The following is a 19884-nucleotide window of genomic DNA, read 5'->3' as shown; positions in this document are numbered from 1 at the left end:
TTACAGCTTTCTGATGAAATGTTATGATTAAATATTACTGTATTTTCTAAAATATATTACATATTTTTCTTATAAAATTACAAAGTAGTTCTATTACAACTTTTTATTGTAAAATTACAGTTATATCTTGTGATATTATGAGTTTTATTTTCTCATAATTACAACTTTTTCGTATAAAATATGGATCTGAAAGTAACTAGAATCTATTACTGTGAAATAAATGTATTGGAGTAGAAAGTACAATGTTTCCCTTTAAAATGTAATGAGGTGGAAGTAAAAAGTACCAGAAAATGGAAAAACTCAAGTTAAATACAAGTACCTCAAAATTATAGCCGACTTAAGTACAGTAAATGTAAATGTACTTAATTACTTTTCAACACTGCTTTACTCTCTACATTTTTTTTTCAAAAAAATATGACAACTTTATTTTCAAAATGTCTGATTATTTTCTCTAACAATGTCTCCAACACTCCGTCGTAGAAAACAACAAAAAAAAATTACAAGCATATTTTTTATTTCTATTAATTTTAGCAGGTTAAACTTGCAGATAGAACTGTCATCCACCATGTTGTTTTGGGGTTTTTTTCGGTGCCATGAAACAGCGTCAGAGTGAGACCTCCTCCATGCTGGAAACAGCGTCAGAGTGAGACCTCCTGCTCCCGGTGCCTGACAGCTGCTGTCTGTGTGTAACGGAAGACATTTTGAGCCGCTGCGGTCGGTCCGGTCTGTTATATGAGTGGCAGCCTGAAGTCAGGGCTGACGTGCGGGAGAGTCAGTCACCAGACTGAGCTGTTAGTCGGCGAAAAAGACGCGATTTAAAAAGAAATCTACAGTTTAACCGTTGTGTGTATAGCCAAGCCTGCTAGCTTAGCGCCGCAAACCAAACGCTAGCAAAGTCCTAGATGCTAGTTAGTTAGCGTCACCTAGCTGGCCTCCTCCTCCTCCTCCTCCTCCTCCTCCTCCTCCTCCTTCTCCTCCTCCTCCTCCTCGACAGCCGGTCCCTTCACGCAGAGACGATGGCTTTAAAACGAATTTCCAAGGTAACGGACTCTTATTTCACATTTAATTTCAACCAAATTCTTAATATGTTTTGTTTTAAACGTATGTTTGTGCACTATTAGCTCGTTAGCTTGCTGCGTTAGCCTCACAGAACCAGCTGCTGCTGATGACACATTTGACATAAAACGTCAGATTATTGCTCTGGTTTCGTTTTTTGGGATGTCAGTTTGTAGAAGGAACCGTGAATATATTTCTGGGTGTTGTGTTTATATGGGTAGATGGTATTTAAGGCAGTTTTTAGGCTGAAATCCCCCCGCGGCGGGTGGTTTCAAATCAAACAAAGGTTCATTTTACTGATCTGATGTTAGCTTTAGCTTCAGTCTCAGTCGGGCCTTTAACTCAAATATTCTGTTTTCTGTTTTCACTCATTTAATCATCATATCTTCATATTTAGGAACATGTTGATCAGACTGTGGTTTGGCTGCCGTTCAACTGTCGGTTGTCATTTTAAGTCTGAGCTGTTTTGACCCTCAAATTTCTCTTTTCAAGTTTATAGTCAATAAATATTTATTTTAATAACATGTTTTAAGTGATTCCGGCAGAGGCGGAAAGTAACTAAGTACATTTACTCAAATACTGTACTTAAGTACAATGTTGAGGTACTTGTACTTTACTTGAGTATTTCCATGTGATTATACTTTATACTTTTCAGATGAAGATTTGACACAATGGATAATATAACAAGCTTTTAAAATACAACACATTGTTAAAGATGAAACCAGTGGTTTCCAACCTTTTTGTCTTTTGACGTCTTACAAAAAGCAGTGTGTAGTCGGGGTCACATTTCACATGTCTATGAGTTGTTAACAGCTCCACCAAATAGTGATTTTTCCCTCTAAACTTCTCACATGCTTTCATTTCAATAAATGTTCAAATGATCCAATATTTCAGCAAAAATCAAAGATTAGAGAAAAAGTCCAAAAACTGAAAACAGATTTGTGTATCAGAACTTTGTTTTTTCTTCTTTCCTCTCCCATTAATCATCTCACCACCCCTCAGATTTATCTGCTGACCCTTTGGAGGGGCCCGACCCCTAGGTTGGGAACCACTGGACTAAACTAGCTAACTGTATATAAAGTAGTGTAAACTAGCTCCACCTCCAGCAGCTACAACAGTAACATGCTGCTCTAACACTGATGCTTCACTATTAATAATCTAATGATGTCATATATAATAATATATCAGTCAGAGGGACCAAACCACTTCTTTTACTGCAATACTTTAACTACATCAAGCTCATAATACTTATGTACTTTTACTGCAATACTTTAACTACATCAAGCTCATAATACTTATGTACTTTTACTGCAATACTTTAACTACATCAAGCTCATAATACTTATGTACTTTTACTGCAACACTTTAACTACATCAAGCTCATAATACTTATGTACTTTTACTGCAATACTTTAACTACATCAAGCTCATAATACTTATGTACTTTTACTGCAATACTTTAACTACATCAAGCTCATAATACTTATGTACTTTTACTGCAATACTTGAACTACATCAAGCTCATAATACTTATGTACTTTTACTGCAATACTTTAACTACATAAAGCTCATAATACTTATGTACTTTTACTGCAATACTTTAACTACATCAAGCTCATAATACTTATGTACTTTTACTGCAATACTTTAACTACATCAAGCTCATAATACTTATGTACTTTTACTGGATTTTTCATGCAGGACTTTTACTTATAATGGAGTATTTTTACATTGCAGTATTGGTACTTTTACTGCAGTAAAGGATCTGAATACTTCTTCCACTGCATTCAGATATATTTTGATATATTTTGAAAACAAAACTGTTAGGTATCTTTCTTTCCTGAATGTAGATTTGTTTATAATAAAATCTTAAGTTTTATACATTTGGAAATTTTATTTTATATTCTTGAAGTTTAACAGCTGTTAAATGAGTTTTAAATCAAATATAGTTATGTTATAACAGATTATGTATATTTATTGTATTCAGGACTGTAAATAACTATTATTGTCTTTATTGATGAATCTGTCTATAATGTTAGTGATTTGTTATTAATGCGTTAGCGTCCAAAGAAGGTCTTCAAATGTTTTGTCTGACCAACACTCAAACCTTTTATAGGAGTGAAAAAACACTTCACATTGTACATGTAGATTGTGCTTTACAATATATTTAAAGAAAAGATAAACATAATTCATACAAAATGGAGGAAAAACACAGTTTGTACATGAACGCTGTTCAAGCTAAGCTAGCAGCAGGTATTCATCCTTTTCCTCCAGCTCACTCACATACCTCCATATAAAACTAAAATCAATCATAGTTTGATAAACAGTTTCCAACATTTGTCCATTTTAGTCCAAAATGGAGCCAATAATTCAAAAGTACATCGTGTTCTTATTTGATGTGACAGATGATGAACGACGTTTGTTGGTTTCAACTGTCGTCTAAATGTTTCCTGAATTTTAATAGTTTTCCCTCGAAGTGTTCATTGCTCAGTTTAATGAACAGATACATTCAAACTATAAATATGTGTTGAGCTGCAACTAAGGATTATATTCATTATTGATTAATCTGTCAGTTATCTTCTTGATTAATCGATTGTTTGGTCCAGAAAACGTTTTACCCACAACTCAAACATGTTCAGTTTTGGAGCTGCAGCCAGTAGTTGGACATTTTCTTCTTCTTAAAAAAATAAAAAGACTCCAAACGAACTAATGATTGCAGGTCTAAATGTTGGTGAATGTTGTGCTGAGTGTAAAACCTCAACATGCTGACTGAAATGTGTCTGTTGTTGAGTTTTACTTCTTCATTTTAAGTTTCAGGCTCTTATTTCATGTAAACAGAGTTCTTGTTAAAAACTGGAAGAAAAACTATGATTAACATTCCTGAGAATATCAGAAGTATTGTTTTGTAGAAAGTATTGCATCAACACTGGTGTTTAAACATTTTCCAGTGTAGTTGACAGTCTGACAGGAAGGTGAAGCAGATAGAAACTGATGTTTGGGCTCCTTCACGTCTGCAGGACAGTAGAAACTACAAGACAGCAAGTGTTGGATGTGACATGTTTAGTGGAACACAAGCTAAATTTTCAGTGAATGGATGAACAGACCAGTGAAACCATGTTGAGGACGACCAGTAAGTCAGTAACGTTTGATCCGTCAGCTGCTTCAGTCACAGTCGAGCGTCTGAATTCCCGACCCGGCCCGGATCTTAAAAAGCCTCGTTGCTGCCGGATAGTTTTCTCGTCCTGAAAGATGAGCCGTGTGTGCCGAGCCTGTGTGTCACATACCAGTTTGGCTTGAGGGAGACCTGCGAGATGGAAATACAAACCCCCTCGTCCTATAAGCAGCAGTGTGTGTTTTCTCCCCCCGCGGCTATATCCTGATCTGTCCCCACGACCGGCCGAGTAAAAATAGACCTGCTGCTTACACATCAATAAATCCTGCTTCACATGTGAACTGCTGCAGTTTGAGGCTAAAGTTCAGCCTTTTCAAATAAATGTCATTCTCTAATCACACTTATTTTCTCATCAATTCATCTGTAGTTAATTAATTAATAAAACATTAATTAAGTTAATTGTTTGGTCTGTAAAATGTGAGAAAATAGTCAATTAAAAGTAGTTTCCATTTAATGACAAACACTGAATAAATAAAGTTATTTAGACTGTAGAGGCTGTAAAGAACAGACCTGTGTGTGTTTATGTGTGTGTGGGGGGGGGTGAGTGACCCCCTCCCTCGGTGAGGAGCGAAGCAACGCGACCATAAATGACACCAAAACTCAGCAGAGACTCAGTAGAGTTTTTATTCTGTTCATTTGGTTTAGTTACTGTTAATAAACACTTCTGTGCTTCGTCTGAGTTTCATAATGACAGAAAACTCTGATTGTTACTAAATTGCATCCACATTTTGGTAAATTCCACAATATTCTGCGTTTTATAGTTGATTCCATTTTGTCTGTCATGAGTCTCCACAGTTAGAGGAGTTCAGGTATCTGCAGGTCCTCACAAGTCTTAAATCATTTAATTCAGTCCCCCTCCCAAATAAAAACTCTTAGAGGCTGTTGAAGTGTTAAACTTCCTGTCTAAAGGTGTTGAATATTGTGTCTGTCCTGCTGTAGACAGTAAGATTAGTTGTTTTTTATACGTGTTTGCGGCTGTCGGGAGACGTTTTCATCTGTAAACTACAGTGAGACTGTTGTTATCTGCATCCAGATTCACTGACTGATTCTATTACTCTGGATTATTGTTATAAAAAGCTGAGAAATGGTGACAAAATGTGATATAAATGTGTGTGTTCTTAATAAATATGGTGGACCTTATTGTCGCCACTGGTCTTCCAGTCAGGATCGTCTGATTCTCTGAGGAAGTAAAACTCAACGTTGGGCTCATAAATCTAGAAACTCACTGACTCGATGGAGAAAGAGGTTTAAAAAAACCAAAATAAAATACAAAAAATGTCTTTGTGTCATAAATGATGTTCTCGTTCTCTGGCAGCATCACTCTTTTCACACATCGGAGCATATTGGCCCACGCCGTCGGCCAATCAGGAACTGAGTAGGCTGGTCATGTGACGCGTTGTCAAACAGGAATCAGTGGAGCGTCATAAATACTGTTGAAGGAGAAATATTAAAGAAGGAAATCAGGAAGCTTAGAGGGGAAGAAATGGAAAAAAATATTTTATTTAATGTATTAGTCATCAGGAGAGAGTCTGTTCCACTGTTAGCAAAACAACTGGACAAACTTGTTCTGTTTTATTTACTTTAATAAAGATGAAACATGACAGTTAACTTTAGTCTTTGTTGATATTTGATCAACACTAATAAAGGCAGGTAGATTTCTGCCGTTAACGTTGACACGACCGTGAACAAGATGTTAAAAATGTCTTTAATTTAATTTGGTTAATTATGCTGTTGCTTTAACAACAGCAACACATTCACTGAACACCATAAAATCATTTTTCTGAAGGTTATTTCAGTAATTTTGCTTACATACGACAATATAAACCTCTTGTGCCAGCTCATTTCACCTCTGACTGGTTCTCATACTGTACAGGATCCTAAATTAACTTCAGTCTCACCTGCCAACGTGGCTGCTAGATAGAAAAACTCACCGGCCACAATAATAAATTGCTTTTTGCTATTTCAGTTTGCTATTATTACTCTAACATGTCATCTTGGTCTCATATGTGATTCAGTATTATAGTAACGTACAGACGTCACATTATTGTAAAGACAGCAGCAGCTTAAATATGAAGAGATTTAAAGTTTTCAAATCCATCACTGAACACTTTTAGTCCTTCGTGTCATTATTTTCTACCACATGTCATCATTGCAGCAGACTCAGAACTTTATCAGCTCAATCAGATTTGACTGTTTAATGCAGAGATTCGACTATTTGTTCCTTGTTTTTGTTCATATGAACTATTATATAAGATCTGGCAACAGAAACGACGTGAGTTTCAATGATAAGAGTTATTTTATGTCTCAATTGAATGAATTGAATTTATCAGAAAGATCATGATTAACAAAATACTTATTATACTTATTATAATTATTTACTACTTGTACATTATATGTGTGGCAACAAGCAACACTTTATTGAACTGTCAGATGTTTGAATGCGGTTTGGCGGGATGTTCAGGGTGACGGCAACATTCACATCATATAGTAAACAAGCCAAGTTAGCCCTCCGAGCTAATGCGTGCTAACTACGCTAACGACTGGTTGGAAACGAGCACCGACGCTTTTTGCCGACACTAGATATGAAATAAAAACCAGAGACGATATCGTCGAGCTGCTGTGAGCTGTGAATTCACCGTTTCTAAGCAGAAGGCAGAAGATATCGAGCAGGAGCAGCTCCTCCTCCTCCTCCTCCTCCTCCTCCTCCTCCTCCTCTTCCTCCTCCTGCCTCCGTCTCAGACTCAGCCTGGTTGAGATGATGTCCATCATGACCTCCTGGAAGGCAGAGCCGTCTCCTCGGCCTGCTGCTGCGTGTGCAGTACCATCTTCTTGCTTAGCTCTCGGGGGTTGGAAGCCCTGGACGCAGCACCTGGGGGGGGGGGGGGAGGTCCACAGCCGCCTCCACCTATCACAAACATTCACAGAGCGGATGTGACGACTCCACTCCCACAATAAATCTCCACATAGCTAGCAGATACTCACGTACTGTAACCAGAAATCGCGGGTTTGATGACTGATGCAGTTCCGTACGACACACGACGCAGCGCGGCAGATCCATCAGACTGGAGTGACAGTAAACCAGCAGCTTTCACCAGCACGTGTAGGAAAAACATTTTCTCCTACTGGTCTGAGTGGCAGATGGTCTCCATAATTTACTCACCAAACACTACATTTACCTGCATTTGGCGAATGGCGAGTGTTAATTTTGATACATGATAAATGTAAAATACGTCCATGAATGAAGGGCTGCAGTCTGTAAAGCATCTCTGCAGCATCTGTAGCTTTCACATGTCCAGTTCTACCAGTAAACTGTGGATTCATGTTGTTCATGTCATATCAGATTTACTGAGTGCAGCTGCTGACGGGAGAAAACATTCCTGTTCTGCTCCCAGCGATGATCACGAGTACGACACGTGTGGAACTGAAGAGGAATGAAAGACGTTGAGTTTGAGGGCAGTTTGAAAAGGTGCAGAGCACCTGAAACCAGTTCCACCAGTACCTGAGGGATATCTGAGCTGCAGTACTTACTGGGTCATGTTTCTGTAGTTACAGGATTGAAATGACAGAAGAGATGTGAGCTAGTTTAGAAGCTTTTTAGATGAATATCATGAGGTGTTTCCTTCTTTGTAAAGAACCAACCGTGTGATACAGACAACAGTGAGTCTGTCGTTAGTGATGAAGCACTACGATACTTTAACTGCTGTGGTGTTGATGGGGCAGAACAACAGTAAGAATATCTATATAATCAATGACCAACATGAAGGTCGACTGTATACCAGCTTACAGACAGACTCTAATTCTTTACAAGAAGAAGAGTTTAACTTGAAGTATTTGTTTGACTCAGTAATGTTGGTACGTTACAGGTTTTAATGGCAGGATAGTGGGAGTCACTGGTGGAGCTGGAGATTAAAACTAGTCTGTGATTAATTGATAAAATAATTGGCAGATGAATCCATGATAATAATCATTAGTTGCAGCTCTTCTAAAAGACTAACAAACAGAACAAAAAATCCTTCATCAGGTAAATAAGACGTCGTGCTGAACATGTTGTTGTTGTTCTAGTATCAGAACTCACTGTGTCTCTGACGTCCAACAAAGTTCAAATTTAATTTCCTCATAAAATGAAAACATGAAACATTTGACAAACTTTTTCTTTTTCTTGTTTTCAGTAATATTTCTTTTAGTATTTAAATCATGTTTCCGAGGTAACAGTCGTCGTTTTGGTCTCTTCAGTGTCACCTGTGAATCAGCTGATAGGATGAAACACTGCCAGTCTGTAGCATCACCTGCATGTATGTGAACATTCATCATATCTATTCATAAAACAATAAAACGACGTCCTCCGTGGAGCCACTAGAGGTCAGAAACTCTTCAACCTGCTGACATGTTTATGGACTAAACAGTTTAATGTCGGCAGCAACTGTTGATTTTCATTATTGATTTTTAGAGCTGCAACGATTAGTTGATTAATCGTTAAGCACTGTGACAGAATAATTAATAATTAAATATTTTTTTCAGTAATTTTCTTAAATATGATGATTTGATGTTTTTCCTTTTCATATATAAATATGTTAATTGAATATCTCAACATTGTAGACGGTTTAAACTCTGAGGAGAAACTGATCTTTTTGGGTTTTGGATCGTTGTTCAGACATAACGAGACATTTAAACACACCAGCTTTGACTCTGAGTAATTATAACCAACATTTTTCACTATTTTCTTTATAGTTTACAGGTGAAATGATGAAGCACATCAATCAACAATGAAAGTAATTGTTAGTTGCAGCTCTAATTGATTAATTTGCCATTTATGTTCTTGATTAATAGAATATAATGTAGGAGAAAAGTGAAGAATGTGAATAATAATAATTTCCAGTATTCAAAGAGAATCAGTTTACTGTTCAGTATGACAGAGAGAAGCAGGAAACAGCAGAACAGAGACGTGATGAAGCTCATCAGTGTGTTGACTGTCTCCTCCAGTCTGTCTGACCAGCAGTTCGTTATCAATACTCATCCTTTATTCTTCTTCATGCTGAAAAACAAACCTGTCAACTGTTGAAATGAGTTTCTGTCGATAGAAAACGCCGGAAATTCAAACAAAAGTGGAAATAATTACAGTCCTTCCTGTAGTCTGAATATTAAAGACTCAGAATAAACTGAATGAAGACGTCAGAACACACAAAGAAGAAAAACTGAGCAACACTTAATGTTGGAGGTGTTTGACCAATGAACGCTTTGAGGGTGAAAACATTTACTAAAAATCATAACCATCCATAAATTTATCACACACACTAAGTGACGAAGCCCCTGAATTATACTGAAAAATGAACTTTATTGTAATGTTTAAATTCAGGATAACTTTTAATGGTCATTTGTTATCTAAAGGCTTTTTACACCTTGAAAAACAGAAATCTGTTCATAACATCCATATAAGAACCTTTCATGTTTCTGTGTCATTAACTCTCAACTGAACGGAAGCTGCAGCTAACGATTAGTTTTATTATTGATTTAATGTCAATTATGTTTCTGATTAATCGATTAGTTGTTTGATCTATAAAATGTCAGAAACTGGTGAAAAATGTGGATCATGTTTCTCAACCTGACGTCCTCAAATGTCTTTAAACTAAACACCATCAGTCTGTTCAGGATAAACTGATGCAACATGTAAATGTCAACGACTTGGATGTTGAAGGTTTTATAGTTGCAGGCTAGCAGTTAGCAGGCTAGCAGTTAGCAGGCTAGCAGTTAGCAGGCTAGCAGTTAGCAGGCTAGCAGTTAGCAGTTAACCTTTGCTTGTCAGATGAGATCAGCTGCTCGCTGCTGCTGACAGAAGCAGCTCAGCTGGTTTGTGTGGGAGTCAGCTGACAGTTTCAACTGGAAATAGTTTGAGTGTAAAACCAGCAGCAGGAGACTAGATGGCAACTATGGATCATTTTCATTATGGATTCATCATTTTTTCCATATGATGTTTATAGTTTCCAGCGTCTTTAAACATCTTATTTTGTTCAACCAGCAGAATCAGTTCACTGTCAAATAAAAACACACAAATCAAATCAAACAGCAAATATTTGGTATTTTTGCTTAAACGATTATTATATTATAGTTTCAGATTATTTTTTTTCTACCATAAGGCACCCCAATCTCCAGTTGCATTGTGGGTAATGTAGGCGTCAGATCTGACGAGATGTCTTCGTTTCTGCTGCATCAATTATCTTCTTTTATTTATTTGTTTATCAGTGTTACAGGAGTAAATATTAATCTGTGCTGTTAATCCTGTTAGAATAAAGCTGTCAGCGCCCTCTGCTGGTCAAACATGTCTGTCCTCACATGTCTTAATCTGTGATAAACTGATACTGACAGATTTATAATCCCAGCTCGTCTTCAGTCAGACTCTTTGTTGTTTGGTGATAAAAGTCTCAAATCAGCATTTTAGTCTTAAAACTGTAAATTAATGAAATTTAGAAGCATTTTAATCCACAAAACATGAGATTCTAATCATTTCTACCTTCTCCTCTTTATTTTCTTTCTCCTCCTGTCCTCCTCCTGTCCTCCTCCTGTTCTCCTCCTGTTCTCCTCCTGTCCTCCTCCTGTTCTCCTCCTGTCCTCCTCTTGTTCTCCTCCTGTCCTCCTCCTGTTCTCCTCCTGTCCTCCTCCTGTTCTCCTCTTGTTCTCCTCCTGTCCTCCTCCTGTCCTCCTCCTGTCCTCCTCTTGTTCTCCTCCTGTCCTCCTCCTGTTCTCCTCCTGTCCTCCTCCTGTTCTCCTCCTGTTCTCCTCCTGTTCTCCTCCTGTCCTCCTCCTGTTCTCCTCCTGTCCTCCTCTTGTTCTCCTCCTGTCCTCCTCCTGTTCTCCTCCTGTTCTCCTCCTGTCCTCCTCCTGTTCTCCTCTTGTCCTCCTCCTGTCCTCCTCCTGTCCTCCTCCTGTCCTCCTCCTGTCCTCCTCTTGTCCTCCTCTTGTCCTCCTCCTGTCCTCCTCCTGTTCTCCTCCTGTCCTCCTCCTGTTCTCCTCCTGTCCTCCTCCTGTTCTCCTCTTGTCCTCCTCCTGTCCTCCTCCTGTTCTCCTCCTGTCCTCCTCCTGTCCTCCTCTTGTCCTCCTCCTGTCCTCCTCCTGTCCTCCTCCTGTCCTCCTCTTGTCCTCCTCCTGTTCTCCTCCTGTCCTCCTCCTGTCCTCCTCCTGTCCTCCTCCTGTCCTCCTCCTGTCCTCCTCCTGTTCTCCTCCTGTCCTCCTCCTGTCCTCCTCCTGTCCTCCAGGAGCTAACTGATCTGTCCAGAGATCCTCCAGCTCAGTGCTCTGCTGGCCCCGTCGGTGAAGACAGTAAGATGATGTTATTTTTTTCTTCTCTCTCATGTAAACATGTAAATATGAATCTCTCAGCAGCAGAATAAATGAACATGATGAATCTTCCTCTTTGTCTCTGCAGTGTTTCATTGGCAGGCTACTATAATGGGGCCTGTAAGTATCAAACTGATGGTTGTGTAACTGTATCTCTATTATTATTATTATTATTATTATTATTATAATAGATGAGTTTGTATGATGTGTGTATATAACCATGTTCTGTGTGTCTCTGTGCAGCCGGACAGTCCCTACCAGGGAGGAGTATTTTTCTTGACCATTCATTTTCCTACAGATTATCCCTTCAAACCACCCAAGGTCAGTGAGTCCAACATCATCACTTCCTGCACTAAAACACTCTTTATATGATCGTATAACCTCGGCTGTCAATTGGTCGCTTTAGTGTGGGGCGGCTGCTCTGCAGGTGCGCTTGATTTCACTGTAGCTGCAGTAACCGGGTGGAGATAAGCCTCCTGAATTTGCACCCAAAATGCTGTCAACACTTGAATGTATAATTTCCACCTCAGGGGTGTTTAATTAAAGGACGAGTTCACACTTTTATCAAGTGCAGTGTTTCTCCTGTAATAGTACAACAAAATACATTCATCCAGAAATCAGTTATCAATAGTGTTCAGGAGCCTCTGTGTCGTTGCCATGGAAACTCTTGATGTGACGGAGTGCCACAGCTATCAGAGAGTGTACGGGATGTAGCTGACGGAAAAACAAATATATCAACAATTATCTCCAAAACTCTGGAGTCAAACAAACAATACAGAAGTGGAAGAAGCTTATTCAGTCATCCTGTCCTTGTGAACACTTTGTTTTAAGTCTTGAATCTACCGAGCAAACCAAAATTTGAATGAAAATTGCAGACCAGCTGACTTTTTTTTGGTTTGTACCACCAGGCCTGAAAAACATTCAAGGGGAAACACTGAGGTGTGTCTTAAACCAACAGTCAGTCAAATGAACATTAAAGCTGTTTATCTTGTTGTAATCATTCCTCCTGTTCATACTGACCATTAGAAGATCCCTTCATAATGACCTTACAATGGAAGTGATGAAAGTTTATCTGAAGCTAATATGAAGCTTCAGCGTCCAAATGAGTCAAATCAAGTAGATATCTTTCAACGTTACAGTCTTTTTAGTGCCAAAGTTCCTCTTTTTGTTACTATACTTCCACCTGCAGCTCAACAGGGAAACACTGTCCGAGGAAACACAAAGAGGGAATTTGATGCTAAAAAGACTGTAAATGTGTCAGATATCCACTTGATATGACTAACTCAGACTGCTGAAGCCTCATATCAGCTTCACACAGACTTGTTTTAACACTGGAAACACTTGTGAACCTTTTAAAGCCTGTGTCTGTGTGTGATATTTGCTTTGTGATTGTGAACGAAGCGTCTTATTGTGATCTTTAACGTATCTGTTACAGCAGACGTCCTGAATGAATCACTTCTGTCTGACTGAATCTTCTCTGATGTGTTGAACCGTCTGTTTCTTTCTTCCATCAGGTCGCCTTCACAACAAGAATTTATCACCCAAATATTAACAGTAATGGCAGCATCTGCTTGGATATATTGAGATCACAGTGGTCTCCAGCATTAACTATCTCTAAAGGTGAGAAACAGCCAAGATCCACAACATCCAGAACCAGCGAATAAACAGATATAACTGAAGGAACATGAAGAAATTATTGCAAATTTTTAAAGTTTTACACATTTTTCACATTATTATTATTATTTCTTGTTCTTCTGTCAGTGTGTAGTTGAGGCTGTTAGATGTTGATCTGTCAATCAGAACGAGTGTGAAAACCAGTTTGGTAGTTTTGTGCTTCAGGCTGACTGATGATTCTTCTATAAAGACACTTTCATGTTCCAGCCTGTAAAGATTCTTTCTATGATTTCTGACAGTGTTAATGATGTATAATAATGTTCTGTAGAGATCTGTGTAATGTCAGAGTTGAACCAGCAGGTGGTGCTGCTGGCTGCTGATTGGTGTTCAGCTGTGACTCATTAACATAAATGACAGACATGTGACTGGAGTCATGAAGTGTTTTTTACAGGCTGTGATGATTCTGTTTTACAAGAAGGATTTAATGAATCACATGTTGTAATAAGATGTTTGACACTGAGACTCTGCTTCCTGTCTGCAGTCCTTTTGTCCATTTGTTCTCTGTTATGTGACCCGAACCCTGACGACCCGCTAGTGCCAGAGATCGCCCGCATCTACAAAACAGACCCTGTTAGGTGAGTTTAAACCTTTTCATCTCATTTTAATATAGTTTAATATAGTTTAATATAGTTTAATATAGTTCATAAATGATTCACATCTAAAAGATAAAAACATCAACAGTCACAAACCAACAAATAAACTCATCGGCTGCTTCAGATCATCTATAAACTACAAGTTTGCTTCAAGATCAAAGATCAGATCAGCGTCATGTAGCAGGTTGAAGCTGCAGCCATTAGTCCAGTAATCAATCAGTAATCAATCAGTCGATCAGCAGAAAATAATCAGCAACTTTTTTATTAATCGTTTGTCTTTTTTCAAGCAAAACTGTCAAAGTTTCTTTGAATCCAACGTCTCAAATATGATGATTTGCTGTTAATAAAAGATTCAGGACGTTTCCACCAGGAACCTTGAGAGGAACTAAACCTGCGGAGGAACCACTTCCTGTGACATACTTCCTGTAGGATAAAACACTTCCTGTGACATACTTCCTGTAGGATAAAACACTTCCTGTGACGTACTTCCTGTAGGATAAAACACTCCCTGTGACGTACTTCCTGTAGGATAAAACACTTCCTGTGACATACTTCCTGTAGGATAGTTAGAAATGTTATAATACTTCCTGCTCCAGAGGAAAAGTTCAGGAACTGAAGGGGGCGGGGCTTTTAGCACTGACAGCTGCTGATTGATCAAACACAGAAACTTGTTTGCTGCTTCATTCATAAAACCAGGAAGTGATGTAGTGTCATATTAAGATGAAGGATGAACGTTTACAGTTTATTAACGCTAAAACACAGTTTGGCTTCATTGTTTTTTCTATAAAACGTTGAGAACCTGAAAGACTGAAACCGTCAAACATTCACATGTGAGAAGCAGGAACCTGAGAACTCAATGATTAAAACAGTTGCCAATAAATTTTCTGTTGATCGACTAATAGATGAGCTCAGTGAACATTATCTGCAGATGGTTTAATGATGTTTATGACCATCAAACAGTCAGCAGATCATCTTTTCATTCATTAAAGTCAAACATCAGTAAAAAGATACAACAACATGATCGCTGTTGTTTCCTCTAGTCAGTAAAAACTTTTCATCCTTCATGGGTTTAATAAATGTGGTGGAAACACAAACATGAATGCAGAAAAAGGACTTTAAGTTCCTGGAAGGTTTCATTTAAAGAGTGAGGATGAGAGTCTGCAGTGAGGATGAGGGGCTGCAGTGAGGATGAAGGGCTGCAGTGAGGATGAGGGTCTTCAGTGAGGATGAGGGTCTGCAGTGAGGATGAGGGTCTGCAGTGAGGATGAAGAGCAGCAGTGAGGATGAGGGTCTGCAGTGAGGATGAGGGTCTGCAGTGAGGATGAGGGTCTGCAGTGAGGATGGAGGGCTGCAGTGAGGATGAGGGTCTGCAGTGAGGATGAGGGTCTTCAGTGAGGATGAGGGTATTCAGTGAGGATGAGGGTCTGCAGTGAGGATGAGATTCTGCAGTGAGGATGAAGAGCAGCAGTGAGGATGAGGGTCTTCAGTGAGGATGAGGGTCTGCAGTGAGGATGAAGAGCAGCAGTGAGGATGAGGGTCTGCAGTGAGGATGAGGGTCTGCAGTGAGGATGAGGGTCTGCAGTGAGGATGGAGGGCTGCAGTGAGGATGAGGGTCTGCAGTGAGGATGAAGGTCTGCAGTGAGGATGAGGGTCTGCAGTGAGGATGAGATTCTGCAGTGAGGATGAAGAGCAGCAGTGAGGATGAGGGTCTTCAGTGAGGATGAGGGTCTGCAGTGAGGATGAGATTCTGCAGTGAGGATGAAGAGCAGCAGTGAGGATGAGGGTCTTCAGTGAGGATGAGGGTCTGCAGTGAGGATGAGAGTCTGCAGTGAGGATGAGGGGCTGCAGTGAGGATGAGGGGCCGCAGTGAGGATGAGGGTCTGCAGTGAGGATGAAGGGATGCAGTGAGGATGAGGGGATGCAGTGAGGATGAGGGTCTGCAGTGAGGATGAGGGTCTGCAGTGAGGATGAAGGGATGCAGTGAGGGTGAGGGGCTGCAGTGAGGATGAAGGGCAGCAGTGAGGATGAGGGGCTGCAGTGAGGATGAGGGGCTGCAGTGAGGATGAGGGTCTGCAGTGAGGATGAGGGGCTGCAGTTAGGATGAAGGGCTGCAGTGAGGATGAGGGGCTGCAGTGAGGGTGAGGGGCTGCAGTGAGGATGAAGGGCTGCAGTGAGGGTGAGGGGCTGCAGTGAGGATGAGGGGCTGCAGTGAGGGTGAGGGGCTGCAGTGAGGGTGAGGGGCTGCAGTGAGGATGAGGGTCTGCAGTGAGGATGAAGGGCTGCAGTGAGGATGAAGGGCTGCAGTGAGGGTGAGGGTCTGCAGTGAGGATGAGGGTCTGCAGTGAGGATGAAGGGCTGCAGTGAGGATGAAGGGCTGCAGTGAGGATGAAGGGCTGCAGTGAGGGTGAGGGGCTGCAGTGAGGATGAGGGGCTGCAGTGAGGATGAAGGGCTGCAGTGAGGATGAGGGTCTGCAGTGAGGATGAAGGGCCTGCAGTGAGGATGAGGGGCTGCAGTGAGGATGAGGGCGTGCAGTGAGGATGAGGGCCTGCAGTGAGGGTCTGCAGTGAGGATGAGGGGCTGCAGTGAGGATGAGGGGCTGCAGTGAGGATGAAGGGCTGCAGTGAGGATGAGGATCTGCATTGAGGATGAAGGGCTGCAGTGAGGATGAGGGGATGCAGTGAGGGTGAGGGGCTGCAGTGAGGATGAAGGGCTGCAGTGAGGACGAGGGGCTGCAGTGAGGATGAGGATCTGCATTGAGGATGAAGGGCTGCAGTGAGGATGAAGGGCTGCAGTGAGGATGAGGGGCTGCAGTGAGGATGAAGGGCTGCAGTCAGTAGCAGCTGTATTGAAGCAGAGTGTCCTGCTGCTTGCTCTCAGGTATAACAGACTAGCCAGGGAGTGGACAGAGAAGTACGCCATGCTGTGAGGGTAAGAGTCAGCTGACTGAAAGCACGTTGATGAAAGCAGCATGGCTCCACAGACGCTGAGTGGCTGAATCTACAGGACTGTTACTAACATCGAGCTCCAGTTCAGACCGATACCGTCGAACTAAACAACCCACAGAAACACAAAGCAGCTCCGGTTTATCTCTCTCGTCATCTCACTTCCTGTTCAAGTCAAACAAACCTGCTGAATGTTAAATCTGCTGATTAAGCAGGAACCTCCGCTGTCATGTGACTGTGGTGGAGGAAAACACAACCCTCTTCACCCTTCAGTAAATCATACAGAAAAACAGCAGAATATGAACTTTGTCTTTTTATTAAAATGACCAAACAACAAACCCGACTGTTGGAAATACAGAAGAGTGGCAGAGACTCATGAATATAGATTCATTTAATAGTAATAAAACTGAAATGGTGCGTTTGTTGGGGACTATTTTCAGCGGCGGAGTGTTTCTGGCAGCAGGACGGTGTGTTGAAAGGATTTAAATGTTGTTTATCTGAGTTGAATTCTTTAAAAACATTTTGCCCTCTTCTCATTTCTCAGTTTGTACATCCTCGATTCCTTTCCTCACCTCCTCTCCTCGCATCTCAGCCTGAGATGTGAGTGGAGGAGGCGAGGAGGAGGAGGAGACATGAGGAGAGAGGAGTCGAGGAAACAGACATTTAACAAAATGAGACGTCCTCGCTTGACAGCCGTCATGTCGATTAAATATAAACGTGCTGCAGAGCAGAACAGTGTTCATGACAACTTCTATATTTACTTTTATTCAAATTACAACATGACAAGAATGTACGGATGTCATACATTGTTATATTTTATTTAACACACGCGCACACACACACACACACACACACACACACACACACACACACACACACACACACATCCTTTATATATCTTATTGTGTGACGTCTCTTTTATCACGTGTCGAAAAACTTCCGCAAAGGAAACACCTGTGTATCCTCGATTATAGCTCCTCCGGCAAGCCTCCTCTCTCCTCCCCCCTCCATCCCTCTCTCCTCTCTCCTCTCTCCTCTCTCCTCCCTCCTTGCTCCTCTCTCCTCCCTCCTCTCTCCTCTCTCCTCTCTCCTTGCTCCTATCTCCTCCCTCCTCTCCTGTCTCCTCCCTCCTCTCCTCCCTCCTGTCTCCTCTCTCCTCTCTCCTGTCTCCTCTCTCCTCTCCTGTCTCCTCCCTCCTGTCTCCTCCCTCCTGTCTCCTCTCTCCTCTCTCCTGTCTCCTGTCTCCTCCCTCCTCTCTCCTCTCTCCTCTCTCCTCCTCTCCTCTCCTCTCTCCTCTCTCCTCCTCTCCTCTCCTCTCTCCTCTCTCCTCGCTCCTCGAGATGTGTTTTATGAACTGAGACGTCCTTAAACACGGCGCGCTGAGATCGGTTTCTGGGTGACGGGCAGGAGGAGAGAGGAGACGAGGAGGCACAAAATAGAGAAATGAGAAGAGCCGTTTGTTTTAGGATCATAATGATAAAAAAAAGTTAATAAATGTTTTTGTTTTTATTTATATATCAAATCAAATGAATCTGCGGATGTGATTGTTGTGTTTTTAACTCTTAGATGTTGATTTGGTTGTTTGGAGGAGATGCTCAGATGTCAGTCGGCGCTCTGTTCATGCAGCTGTTTGTTTGTTTGTTTGTTTGTTTGTTTGTTTGTTTGTTTGTTGTGAGTGTGCGTGCGTGCGTGCGTGCGTGTGTCTGCATGGCATCTTCCTCTCAGCCTTTTTAACCAGCTGATGATGATGATGATGATGATGATGTTGTTTTGTTGTCTTGCAGGTACAACAAGACAGCTCAGGACTGGACTCAGAAATACGCCATGTGATCCTCCTTCTGCTGGAATAAACTTTATTTTTCTCATCGGGCCACGCCCCCTCCCCCCCCATGCCCCGCCCCCCTCTCATCTGCCAATAACAGCAATTTGTTCAGATTTCATTTTTGTCTCCATCCTCAACTTAAATTCATCCAAACGCTTTTAAAACTTTTCTTTTTTTTTTTTTTGATTTAAAAACAAGCGAAGGGCTGAAGACTCGGAGCTGTCAACGTGCCAACCGCAAAAAAAAAAAACAGAAACCACAAACCAGGATCCAGCCTGGTCTCTGCTAGACCCGACCCCGAACAGAGAACTGTTACAAATAAATAAAAAGCTGCAGGATAATATGAATAAATAATAATTTAATGCATGTCAGTGATTGGTTCTTGTGCTGCTGAGAACAGATTTTGTCCGAGTTTAAAAGAAATGACGACAGCTTTTTTTGAGGTTTTTCTGTTCTTGTTTTCTTGTTTTTGTTGGTTTTTTTTTTTTTTTTGGTTTGTTTTTAGACGAGAGAGCCGTTAGTTCATCCATCATCCACAACACTGTTCTCCTCTTTTTGCACTGAAGATGAAACTTAAAGCTCTCAACGGCTGATTGATCAACTAATAGCTCTGATGTTTGTTTTTTTTTTCTCAATAAAGTTGAACAAATTGCATCTTTGTTGTTGTTGTTGTTGTTCTGTTTGTGTCGATGGTGGTTTGGTGTGAAAGTGTGATGAAGTGAACTCAGACAGGAAGGACACTACTTTTATTTATGAAGTTTAAGAAGGTAAATAAACTGATATTAAAATTAATACACAATTAATACTGTTGCTTAAAATAAACAGATGAAATATGGACATGTTGAAGCTCATCATGACTCTTATTGTGATGTTTATTGTGCAGCTTCTTTTACTTTGTTAACTTTATTTTGTTCTCTGGGGACAGAAGCAGAACAGGAAGTGACACCGTGACCACGAACAAGCAGCTGCAGGTGAGCGTTTCACACTCAGAGATCACGTGGACGGACACCACTGCTGCTCCACTACATTTATTAGACACAATGGATAATATAACAAGCTTTTAAAATACAACACATTGTTAAACCTTTTATGGTTTTTGACGTCTTAATAAAAGTTGAAACTTCAGGTTTCATCAGTGGGCCGAATATGTTTTTCCTGGAGGGCCGCTGTTTGGCCCACAGGCCGCTGTTTGCCCACCACTCTGTGGCTCTCAGCTCGGAGCCCGTCGGTTCCTACTGAAGATGTAAATCTTTATTTAAAACACATCACAAATATGCAAGTTTCATTTTTAAAAA

At 40.8% G+C, this 19884-nt stretch overlaps 1 protein-coding gene across 2 annotated transcripts; it reads left to right on the top strand.

Moving 5' to 3' along the window:
• Positions 1-574: 574 nt before the first annotated feature.
• On the top strand, positions 575-19243 carry LOC121901551 (ubiquitin-conjugating enzyme E2 2-like). Of its 2 annotated transcripts, XM_042418400.1 has the most exons (8): positions 575-1040; positions 11476-11539; positions 11646-11677; positions 11801-11878; positions 13072-13177; positions 13713-13806; positions 16703-16753; positions 18552-18616. In XM_042418400.1, the coding sequence occupies exons 1-7, from the start codon at positions 1017-1019 to the stop codon at positions 16749-16751; spliced, it is 447 nt and encodes a 148-aa protein (XP_042274334.1). In that variant the 5' UTR covers positions 575-1016; the 3' UTR covers positions 16752-16753; positions 18552-18616. The 2 variants fall into 2 exon arrangements, with proteins under 2 accessions (XP_042274334.1, XP_042274335.1); XM_042418401.1 differs by lacking the exon at positions 16703-16753 and having other exon boundaries at positions 583-1040; positions 18552-19243.
• Positions 19244-19884: the final 641 nt, after the last annotated feature.

This window comes from Thunnus maccoyii, chromosome 8 (assembly GCF_910596095.1).
Source record: "Thunnus maccoyii chromosome 8, fThuMac1.1, whole genome shotgun sequence".
Classification (NCBI taxonomy): domain Eukaryota; kingdom Metazoa; phylum Chordata; class Actinopteri; order Scombriformes; family Scombridae; genus Thunnus; species Thunnus maccoyii.
The sequence above is the reverse complement of the archived record's forward strand: the minus strand, read 5'-3'. Positions and strand labels throughout refer to the sequence as shown.

Bases quoted from the DNA above. Each gene is read 5' to 3' on its own strand.
- LOC121901551 (XM_042418400.1), top strand. From the start codon at position 1,017: ATGGCTTTAAAACGAATTTCCAAG. The intron at 11,678-11,800 runs GTAAGTATCAAA...GTCTCTGTGCAG, and splicing joins AGGCTACTATAATGGGGCCT to CCGGACAGTCCCTACCAGGG. The intron at 11,879-13,071 runs GTCAGTGAGTCC...TTCTTCCATCAG, and splicing joins ATCCCTTCAAACCACCCAAG to GTCGCCTTCACAACAAGAAT.